Raw genomic sequence first — 11,882 nt, forward strand, 5'->3', positions numbered from 1 at the left:
GCAGCAATCCGTACAGTGAGGGACACTGTCGTTATCTCTTTCGTCGGTTTTCTTATTGATATGTATATATATATATATATATATATATATATATATATATATATATATATATATATATATATATATTGTCTACGCACATGTAGTCCGCAGAAGTGCTCCGTTTGGCAGTTGACATTCGACGTCAGATACACGAGCCTTCGCAGTGATACATGCTGTCATGATGTGCAAAAATCAACTGACATCGCTGCCACAAAGAAAGGTCTGCAACGTAATGCTAAAATATTACGGCACTCATCCAGCTGAGCCGTTGTAGGTCGCCGAGCGCACAATCAGGCTCATTCAGGTCTCATTTAGTCACTTACATGATATCGAGTCAAAGTCAGGTTTCATTTATTTCTTTATTCACCTCGTAACTGCGCCTTCCGCACCGAGCGCAAGGCCCCTGACTATGGCTGGTCCTGACTCAAATTAAGTACACGAAGTAACGGTGGGACAGGTAAATAATAAGACGGGGTGCTAGACACGAGCAAAATCGTATTATCGTGAATAAGGCCACGTCAAAAAGGTAAAAGAATACTTATCAATCAACTTTACACGCGTCATCACAATCGATTTCATTTCACGTTCACGTTCGAATTGTATGCGCATGTACATATCATCACCAGAGAAAATACGGTGTTGCGTACGCGCAGAGGAAGTGTCCTCCTTTTTTTCCACTTACTTCAGGATCTTTCAAACAAAGTCTAGTTGCAGTGCATGACATGTTCGGAGGAAAAAGTCGGAGTGAGCCCATGTGTAAAAATCGCCTCGTGGAATATCACCGAAACCTAAATGTTGACTTCAACCCAAATGTTACTGCTTTCTCATTATCGCCAAATACCATCAAGGTTTCGAAACCTTGATGCCTGACTTCGTGTGTATTGTGTTGTGACGTAAACCCCTGGTTTCGAGAGTTCACGCAGGATCAAACGGAGTGGGAGTACAGCAAGCAGCCCTGGAGCGTCCAGATTGGCAATGTAAGCGGGCAGGAGTCCGGCGGAGACACACAAGTGCCATTGACTGCCATTAGGCCTTCTGTTTGTATCAAACTGTAAACAGTGTCGAACGCCACTCTAGTTGAGCACCATAACAAGTTCAAATCTAAAGGCATTCACTATTGGATAAGCTACAACAGCTTGACTTGTACCGGCGACTAAGTCAGGCAGCGCTGGATTTAAAGTGCAGTGCTTTCAAGATAAGAGCCGTAACATCCCTGTAGCAGCCAAATTATCCCAGAATGTGAGTATTAAACGCGACATGGGAACCCCCACGAATACCTGAATGATCCCAAAGTCAGTCAGCATTGGTCGGTGGATGATGGCTTGCCACGGCACACACTCGCGTTAAACCTCAGTGCGACTCTGACGTCACTCAAACGGATCGCGACACCGCGCTGTATGACGTCACTGAGCCCCTACAGCAGCTGTCAGCAGCGTCGGCGCCTCTATGACGTCCCATGACGCTGCACTTCACGACGCTACGGCTCCTGACGTCACCGTGCAGCCTGCCAATGACGCGACGCAGCTCATGACGTTCCTGGACCACATTGCGACACCGACCGATGACGTCACCGGCTCCTACAGCAGCAGGCCGGCGGCGCGGGCCCGGCTCATGACGTCACTGCGCGCCACGTAGCCGCCGCACATGACGCGCCGCCCGGTAAAGGCGGCCCGGCCGTGCAGCACGCGCCAGTTGTCGATGAAGAGCACGGTGCCGGGCGTCAGGCGGAGCCGGCGTTCCAGGCGCGGGCTGAGCAGCGTCTCGGCCAGCCGCTGGTACGCCCGGTAGAAGGGCTCGAGCCGCGCCGGCGGCAGGTGGCGCGCCGGCGCCCGGTCGTACGGGTTGAAGCGGAGGCGGCGAGCCAGCTCGGGCCGCGGCTGGCCGCCGGCGCGGTGCGCGATGACGGCGCGCCCGCCGGCCAGGTGGACGCGGCGGCCCGGGTCGCGGTACTCGCCGGCGCACGGCTCGGTCGAGAGCAGCTGGTAGGCGGCCGGGTCGGCGGCGTGCAGCCGCTGCAGGCCGGCGAAGCCGTCCACCAGCGTCGTCTCGCCACCGGTGCCGTCGTGGTGCAGGCAGTGGAACACCTGCACTCTGCGCAGGCATGGTGTGCGGTCAGACGGAATACTTGCAGCTAGTTTTGAAGCGAATGGAGAAAAAGGGACCGATCAGAGCGTGGAGTGGAGTTTAGAATAGCGGAGCGGAGATAAAAACGGTGGAATCTCTGCACCATTGGTTCACTTACCATGCATCCGTTGTCGTATGACTGGTAGCAATTCATCCGTTACCATGCACCCATGCAATGTAACACCTTGCCGGCGGAGTTCACTAAAATGCCTGCGCTGCTTAAACCAGAAACGACACGTGACCCGACTTAGCCTCCATACTTTGTTTGTAGTAGCCACTCGATGTGCCACGTTATGGTTGTCTTCGCATGCCAGTTACAAGGAATTTTGGAAGCCTGATATAACCACGAAAGATCTAGAGTTCCTGGTCTTTCAGCACTATGAGTTTCGCGTTCCTATGCTACCAATGGACCTTCAACACACCAGCCGATGTCGATTAAACGATGTTACGAAGCAAGCATCAGTTATGTTGTCAAAACTCGAAGCTTCAAGCTGTGGTGAAGATCACTCACGATTATGACCACCGCTTAAAGTTTCGAGGCCTAACAATATGGACAATGTTTCCTAGGTAACGTCGTTTTTACAGTATTTCCTGGTACACTGAAAGTCAGCTTTGTGACCGGAGCTCAAAACTTATATGTTAAAACGCTTCCTTTCATGTCGCTATACTGCACGAGCATACCTGTGGGTGCCTTCAAGTCATTCTAACGCACGAGCATGCTTGTTTAATGCCACGCCCTCGCGGTCTGTATTGACTTCGGATCATATATATATATATATATATATATATATATATATATATATATATATATATATATATATATATATATATATAAAATGGGCAGACAGCGGTGACCCCGCTCACCGGGCGAGTTAGGGAATGATTTGTCATTGTTAATGACACTATGAACAGCATAAGCTCTAACGCGGCCTCCTGCGGCTTATATTCAAATTAGACAACACTTCGCGGTTATGGGTGCTGGGCGTAATATCGTGGGATTGGCCGACATTAAGGCATATATATTGCATGCCATGAACAACAAATTTACAAAGTTTGTCACCGCCTAGAGCCCATTGTGGCCAGTCGCCGCCCACAGTTCCTGAATGTAGGCTGGGCTCCAGCGAGCCCGAGGTTCGGTGTCGCATCAGCATGGCATTGCTTCGCCGAGGTGACGAATATAGTTATCACCGATGGGTGAACAAAACCGCTGGTCGAAACCACTGAAGGGGAACACAAACGTGCGGGGCACCCTGATCTCATACGTGACCGACACACATTAGCACATTTTCTGTTTTCGTTAGTGGGCGCCAGCATACGAGCTGGACAACTTCGCGAGGCAGGCAAGCCAGGGTTCGGTTCGCAGTAGAGCCGACTTTCATTGCAGAGTACAGTAATGACCTCTTCACGGCTGCGGGTTTAAAGAGACTGGTGAGCAGTGGGGCAAGACTGCGACCATCCCGAGAGGCCCTCTCCAACACGCCTCACCCCGCACAGAACCCCGCCCCTGTGGCTCACGCGGGTCGTCTTGCGGGGCTCCCGCACTAGAGCGACTGTAACGGCAGCCCGCGGCTCGCCCGCCGCATGTCCCGATGTAACGGGGCAGTGCGAGGATCCAGGACGAGGCGGTGAATAAGTAAAACGTGTCAGAAAAGCGGGCCGGACAGACTGGACGTTTCGCTCATTCAGCGCCACGTACCGCCTCAGCTAGGCACAGCATACCCAGGCGCTCACCAGGCTCGGCATGGGCCCATTAGGATGTCATATGCCGCACTCAACCGCCTCGGCACGACAACAGACAAACTCAGACGACTTAGGGTCACGAAAGACAGGCCGAGACGACTCAGAATGGCACAAGATATGCTCGGGAAGCTGAGCGCGTCGCAGGACTTGTCCAGGTGCCAAAGGAACCCTGGCTGGGCGCGTCACGACGTCACGTGACACGCCATGGCGCTCCGGCGCCACGTAAACCGAGCTCAGGCGAGAAGTGGTGAGACAAATTACTCAGGACAGCATCCGTCTCCCGGACAGTTCATGATGCCACCCGCGGACGGATATCATGCCACCCCCGGACGGATATCATGCCACCCCCGGACGGATATCATGCCACCCCTGGGCGGATATTATGCCATCCCCGGACGGATATCATGCCACCCCCGGACGGATATCGTGCCACCCCTGGGCGATATTATGCCATCCCGGACGGATATCATGCCACCCCCCGGACGGATATCATGCCATCCCGGACGGATATCATGCCACCACCCCGGACGATATCATGCCACTCCCCGGACGGATATAACGCCATCCCCGGACAGCTCATCATGCCACCACCGGACGGATATCATGCCACCCCCGGACAGCTCATCATGCCACCCCCACCCCCGGACGGATATCATGCCACCCCCGGACGGATATAACGCCATCCCCGGACAGCTCATCATGCCAACCCCGGTCAGTTCATCATGCCACCCCCGGACGGATATCATACCACCCCCAGACTGATATCATGCCGCCCCCCCGGTCAGCTCATCATGCCACCCACGGACGGATATCGTGCCGCCCTCTGACGGATATCGTGCCACCTCCGGACAGCTCATCATGCCACCCGCGGACGGCCGCGCGGGACGTACCCGGGCGGCTCGGTGTAGTAGGTGCCGTCCGTGTGCACGCTCAGCGCCTGCTGCGTGTAGGCCGTGTCGGCGTGGGCGCCGTCGGCGCTGAACTGCCACACGATCGCCGAAGATCGTGTTCTGCACCGCGCCCACGCGCTCGATCACCCGGCGGGTGGCCTCCAGCGACGCCGACACCTGGCGGCGCGGCGGGCAACTGTGTGTCAGCTGGCCCGCTTAAATAGAAAGTCCACTCTTAGAGAGGGTTGTATTTAAAGCTACATGTATACGACTTGAAATACCATACAAAAAGGCAACTATACCTAGTTATCGCGCGTCTGAAAGTGGTTTTCTTTGCCCTTGTTCTTTCCGTAATGCGCCATTCGTCTCCAGTCTAGCCTCACACAGGCCGGTATCGCTCCACCCGGCCAAACACGTCCTTCGCAGACCTCGACACATCGGGGCGTGACGTTGGACAGCCCGCTCGACTGGCCGACTCCTGCCGGCTGCGCTCAATTCACACAGCAATAAGCGCGGCTCACCCGGACGCCGTCAGGGCGATGTTCGACCGGCAGCCAGTCAACAACACGCCAGCGCCAATACTATCCCATTCCCCCGGCTCAAAGCTGGGAGCCATCGAACCGCGGGCTACGCTGCAAGATGAAGGAAAATAGACAATCTGATGTTTTCCTAAGCTCACAACAAGCATCCCCGAGGTCGGGCGACATTAGCACTTCTTTGTCCAGCTGAAAGGTTGAATTACTGAGTGTTATCCCCTCGATACGCTGCGTTACTCCTTTAATATATAGCTTTGCTACGACGCAATAAACTTAGTTTGGTCCACTATAATGTTAGTAAAGCGGACCAAATTCTTATAACTTAAGTCCACTTTGGCGGCCTTATATCGCTCCCATGCAGTTTTGGCGAGTGATTGATCAAGAAGCCTGGTGAGAAAACGTATGCATTATTCCCCGGATGCCTATCTGGTTATTCATTTGAAAATGAAAAGACCTGGAGGCAGGGGGCACTGGAAAGATCCCACAGCATTCCGCCAAACTTCGCGCAACTTAAAACAAAGACCCATCGCGAGGCTGTGGAGCTATAGCGGAACGAACGGACCGGCCACACTAAAACACTGCCACAACTTTGATGAGCCTCAGATCTCCGGCACCTTAGCACGTACAGCGGGCACCATGGCCGCACCAAGGCAATTTTTCCACTAAAACGCCCAAAGCCTGTGCGGGTTGCACGCAATTTGGACCCTATTAGCGGATACATCCTCGTTTCCAGAGCACACCAGCCGGGCGAGCGACGGCTGCGTTACAACGTGTACCGTGCGGCACCGCCGGCCACGGGGCCGCCCGCCGTTGTTGCTTTTCTGAGAAACGGCGACACGAGACAGGTCGATCCCCTCCCACTGGTCCTCCGGGGACTCACGCGCCCGGGTCCGGGTACGGAGCTCGTCCGTGTTTCATCACACCACACCCGCTGCGTCCTTGCACCATATGTTAATATGGTGTGTCTTACTGAGATATGACACATGAAACCGGTGTAACGAGATCAGCGAAACTCGCGTATGCATGACGGTCCACAGAAAGTCGCCTCTACGTCGCACTTGAGTTCGCGGAAGTCGGTATAATTCACCCAACTTCCCTCATGAATATATGCGTGCTGAGTTGACGCAGCCTGACAAATCGCTGTACTTAGCACGTCTGGAGCCTATTCGTCATGGTTATACGCATGCATGCACTGCGACATGACACGGTTGTCACCCACCAAAGGTTCCGCGCCCTCATGCAACCACGTGTCAGAGGCATTGGGCTAATGCGCGGGGCAGTGGGCTGTCAAATGCACCACATAACACGTCAGTTGTCTTCGGTCTCTCATGTTTGCTTTCTGGCCGACACCATGCATAAGCGATACTGTCATCACCGGGACCTCGGGCCGCGCATATTTTACGAGTTTGTACTCCGAGCTTTAAAAGTATTTGAAAGTGTAAGGAGTTTTAGGAGTTGTAGAAGTTGTCTGTTCACACGAAACATATGTTGGCCCATGAATTTCCACCATGGAGGTAGGAATATTGGCGACTCTAGGGATGGAAAACAATTTAAATAGGTGTCCGGGCCGATTCCCAAGTTGAGACTCATCTTAGGATGATGATGAAGGATAAACCTAATGGCCCAGACCGCGAGAAATGGGCACATGTGCCGGAAAAGACCGGATATCGGTCGGAAGGTTAGCCAGTCATATTTAACGACAAATGAGAACGAACAATCTGTTAGTCACCCCAAAACAGTCATCCACCGCACTGATGCTGGTTACCCACCCGAGTGAAGGCAATCACTCACTCCTGTTGACAATAATCACCTTCCACAGAGACGAGTCGCACAGTTCAGTGACGGTGGTCACTTACTTTCGTGATGGTGCACACTCACCCCAGTGAAAGCGACCGCCACCCCAGTCACAGTGACCACCACACCAACCAACCCAGTGACGGTGACCATCCACCCCAGTGACGGTGGCCACTCACCGCAGCAACAGTGACCACTCATCCCAGTGACGGTGACCCACTCATCCCCAGTGACAGTAACAACTCAGCCCCAAGTGACAGTGACCACTCACCCCAGTGGACAGTAACCACTCACCCCAGTGACGGTGACCACTCACCCCAGTGACAGTGACCACGCCGTGCGTGAGGAAGCCCCTTCAGCATCTGGCGCACACAGCCTCATCCTGCATGAACTGGTCGTGGTGGACAGTGGGCAGGTCCTCACGAGCCGCCGTCCGCGCGTCCCACAGACACCTGCCGATCGGGGGGGAGGAGGGGGGGGGGATCAGACCGCGGCGCCGTGACAGCTCCGTCACGCTGGCGAGCAGCCCTGCTGTACAGCTCCGTCACGCTGGCGAGCAGCCCTGCTGTACAGCTCCGTCACGCTGGCGAGCAGCCCTGCTGTACAGCTCCGTCACGCTGGCGAACAGCCCGGCTGCACAGCTCCAGTCAGGGCCACACCGGCGCTGACAGGCAGCCATCAGCTGTCCGTCAGCGCCACCAGCTCCGGACGCGGCGGCGCTCAACGTGACAGAGGGTGGGCAACCTTCACAGCGTGTCACACCAGCGGCACGTGACACCCTCCCAGCCGTAACGTCAGTGGCACGTCACACCAGCGGCGCGTTACACTCTTCCAGCTCGTCACAATGTCCAACCCGTCACACCAACGGAGAGCCACATCCCCGAGCCCGTCACGCCATCGGCGCGTCGCGCCCTTCCAGCGCGTCATGCCCTCAGTGCATCACATCAGCGGCGCGCCATACCCTCCAGGGCGCCCCCCCCCCCCCCCCCCAGCCGTCACGGCAGCAGACAGCCACACACCCTCCCAACCGTCACACCAACGGCGCATTAACCAGCTGCGCGTCCCACCAGCAGCGCGTTACACAGCTGCGCGTCACACCAGCAGCGCGTTACACCAGCTGAGCGTCACACCAGCAGCGCGTCACGCCCTTCCAGTGGTCACACCTCCCAGCCGTCACACGCTGCCAAAGGGTCACACCCTCCCAGCGCGCCACGCCAGCGGCGCGTTACACTCTCCCAGCTCGTCACAACGTCCAACCCGTCACACCAACGGAGCGCCCCCCCCCCCCCCCGAGCCCGCCTCGCCATCGGCGTGTCGCGCCCTTCCAGCGCGTCATACCCTCGCGCATCACACCAGCGGCGCGCCATACCTTCCCAGAGCGGCACACTCTCCCAGCCGTCACAACAGCAGACCGCCACACTCTCCCAGCGCGGTACACCCTCCCAGCCGTCACAACAGCAGACCGCCACACTTCCCAGCGCGGTACACACCTCCCAGCCGTCACAACAGCAGACCGCCACACCTTCCCAGCGCGGTACACCCTCCCAGCCGTCACAACAGCAGACCGCCACACCTTCCCAGCGCTGTACACCCTCCCAGCCGTCACAACAGCAGACCGCCACACCTTCCCAGCGCGGTACACCCTCCCAGCCGTCACAACAGCGACTCACCAAACAAGCGGCGCGTCACACCATTCCAGTGCGTCACATCAGCGGCGCGTCACGCCCTCCCAGCCCGTCTCACCAGCGGATCGTCACACCCTCCCAGCCCGTCTCACCAGCGGATCGTCACACCCTCCCAACTGTCACACGAGAGGCGCGTCACGCCCTCCCAGCGGTCATACCAGCGGCGTGTCACGCCCTCCCAGCGGTCATACCAGCGGCGCGTCACGCCCTCCCAGCGGTCATACCAGCGGCGCGTCACGCCCTCCCAGCGGTCACACCAGCGGCGCGTCACGCCCTCCCAGCGGTCATACCAGCGGCGCGTCACGCCCTCCCAGCGGTCACATCAGCGGCGCGTCACGCCCTCCCAGCGGTCACACAGCGGCGCGTCACGCCCTCCCAGCGGTCATACCAGCGGCGCGTCACGCCCTCCCAGCGGTCACACCAGCGGCGCGTCACGCCCTCCCAACGGCCACACCATCGGCGCGTCACGCCCTCCCAGCGGTCATACCAGCGCCGCGCGTTTTCAATCCATTGCACGCCTCTGAGATCTGGCCGTGCCGGGCGTCGTCATGGCAGAGCGGCCGCAGCGGGCGTTCCGGATGAGCAATGGGCCCGCTCATCTGGGGTCACGTAACACTCGGACCAGTTCAATTAGCCGGCCCAAGCCCGGCACGTCCGGCGGTGCGGCGGAAACAAACGGCGTCCCGGGGGCCTGGCTGTGTGTCAGGGCTCGTCCAACATGTCAAAATTAGTCCCATTTTTCACTCACGGCTAGTCCCGCCTGAACTTATTGTTTCGATGTAGGCACCGGCGGCGCTTCACGCGCTACAAGGGCAAAACTGCAATGTGCTGGGCTGGAAAGAGAGACGATAAATTGGTTGCCACCACCCAGCTTCAGCGAAGCTTTTCTTCTGATTTAAGCGAGCACATGCTTCAGTATTGGAAGCGCAATGATGACATTTTGGCTGGTAACAGCCAGGCAGGGGGATTCGGGGAGGGGAAGGAGGTGAGGTGGGTGGGACGCCTCACCTCTTCCAGACCCTGTCCTGCTGCATCTGCCGGTACTTCTGACTAATGTAGCTGTTTTCCCAGAGCCACTGAAGACTGTACTTCGACTCATGTCCGTCGTGCCCTGGCAGTCGCGAGGTCGGTCAGGTTACGAGGCCGCGACTGAGATCCGCATGGCCATGCTTCATTCAGTCGCCCTGTTCCCTCGCGCCGTCAACACGTCTTCGCTTCACTTCGTCACATTTCACCCAGCGCAGGGAAGACGGGGCGCATAAAAGTGAAGCTGGCGCTAGACACACGCGGCACTGGCCTCTTCGCTGGTCGTTGTGAGGCCAAGCCTCGGGGACCAGCAGTCAACTCTGCCGTTATGAAGTGTTCGGCGCCAAAGTGCCGCTTTACGGGCCTCTCAAACTTTTATAGCCATCGCCGGAGGGTAGAAATAAACGGCAGGTCAGAATACCCGTCCTGCGCCAAAACATGGGGATTGTCGCTTTGTGGGCTGGTCATGCCCGATCTGCGGTTGCCACAGCATTGGGAAATGCTTCCAGGACGTCTTCTAGCGCTTGTTTGTACCTTACAAGTTTTGGGACCGAACCAGGGTGCGATCACTCAGGGCGCTGGTTTGATGCATGCATTTTCTGTTCTGTATAAGAGTACATGAAACCAGACCGGACCGGAAAACGTCATGTAGGGTCCCTAACCAGCCATCGCAGACAAGCTGGGTCTGACGTCGCCAGGTATTTACTATTCGATACACCTGCGTCTCTCGAATACACAGGCAACAGGAGCCCAAGAGTCCACCAGCAACACTCTACAACCAGACCTCGCGTTCGCCTCGGACGCCCTACGGTACACAGAATGCACCGCACAGACCCCACAGCGGAGTCAAAGGTTTACAGTCGCTGACATCTCGCATTAGCCCACAGGCCACCAATAACATGGTGGGCGGTATTCCATGGTGAGCGCGCAGCGACCACACCGACGTCTGTGGATTTCAGTCCTATTTGAAAACCCGCAGTAGAGACTATCCGTCCCGACAGCCTTGCCACATCAAGTACTGCTGTCATCCACCCACCCCCACCCCTTCCCCGGCGAGCAACGACCCCGCTCTGGCTGGCCAGCAAACCACTATTGCCACGTGGCGGCACAGTGAGCGGACCGGAATGTCCAGTGCGTCTGGCAGCCGTTAGATGGCGCACGCAGCCCCCACATCGCACCGGCCAGTAAACCCGCTAATCTCCAGACACTCCAAGTCACCCAACTCTCACCTCATCCACGCTAAAACCTGTTTATGAGAACGCCTACCGACAGGTACCCTGCCCTTCGTTATAGCAACAGACATCAAACGCGAGAGGCTGAAGCGCGAGGTCCCGCCTGCTCCAGTGAACCTGTGCGAGGTGATGCGTCCCGCGGATGTAATGTCTGGCTCGACTCACAGGTGATGGTGATGGAGGTTCCGCTCTGGTCGACGGCGAACTGACTGGGGTGCACGTCAAACACCAGGTCACGTACATCGGTCTGGAATGAAGGACGTGCGAGTTGACGGACGATGACGAGGCGTGGCGGTAACATGGTGCGAGCATTTGTGTGCATAAGTCGTGCAAAAGGAACGAGAGAAAGTCATGGCATTTCGCGGATGGCTCCAATGACGAGAAACCTCTTTCATTGATCTTTTCTTGCTCATAGCGGGCCATGTGCACTTTGCTGTAAAGTTCAACGTCTAAGCTCGCCGTATCATGGGGGATCCAAGCCAGCTTTTGACTCAGAGCACAGGCGCGCCCGAGTCACACGAAAAAAACTTGTGTCTGCCACGCCTGACAGTGTCAACATCTGGCTGACTGACAACTGGCCAACAGTGTCTCACCATTCTGCCGCATTGGATACCCGTCCCGATCGTTACTGCTTCCCACTGCTCGAGCATTCGCTCGCGCGATGGCCCGTCTCCACGATGCCCGGCTTCGAGCGGCGCCAGGCTGGCCTCTCGGTTCCAGAGAGCCCATGTCAAAAACGGCTGCTGCAGCTCCCGAGTGGCCGTTCCGGGCAGCGCCACTGCCGCCCGCGCGGTCTGTCCACAGTCCCGAGGGCAT

The 11,882-nt window shown here is 56.9% G+C and overlaps 2 protein-coding genes across 2 annotated transcripts; both read right to left on the bottom strand.

Annotated features, from left to right (window-relative positions):
• Positions 1–310: 310 nt before the first annotated feature.
• On the bottom strand, positions 311–7,478 carry LOC119096555 (trimethyllysine dioxygenase, mitochondrial-like; the record flags this gene model as incomplete). Its single annotated transcript, XM_037219463.1, is given in 5 exon segments — positions 311–1,904; positions 1,986–2,130; positions 4,794–4,894; positions 4,896–4,970; positions 7,440–7,478. Coding segments are annotated over 5 exon segments (648 nt in total), but the record flags the coding sequence as incomplete, so codon positions are not given.
• LOC119096566 (trimethyllysine dioxygenase, mitochondrial-like) lies at positions 7,479–11,313 on the bottom strand (the record flags this gene model as incomplete). Its single annotated transcript, XM_037219474.1, has 3 exons — positions 7,479–7,575; positions 9,817–9,919; positions 11,232–11,313. Coding segments are annotated over 3 exons (282 nt in total), but the record flags the coding sequence as incomplete, so codon positions are not given.
• Positions 11,314–11,882: the final 569 nt, after the last annotated feature.

This window comes from Pollicipes pollicipes, unplaced genomic scaffold, assembly GCF_011947565.3.
Source record: "Pollicipes pollicipes isolate AB1234 unplaced genomic scaffold, Ppol_2.1 Scaffold_2089;HRSCAF=2444_pilon_pilon_pilon, whole genome shotgun sequence".
Classification (NCBI taxonomy): domain Eukaryota; kingdom Metazoa; phylum Arthropoda; class Thecostraca; order Pollicipedomorpha; family Pollicipedidae; genus Pollicipes; species Pollicipes pollicipes.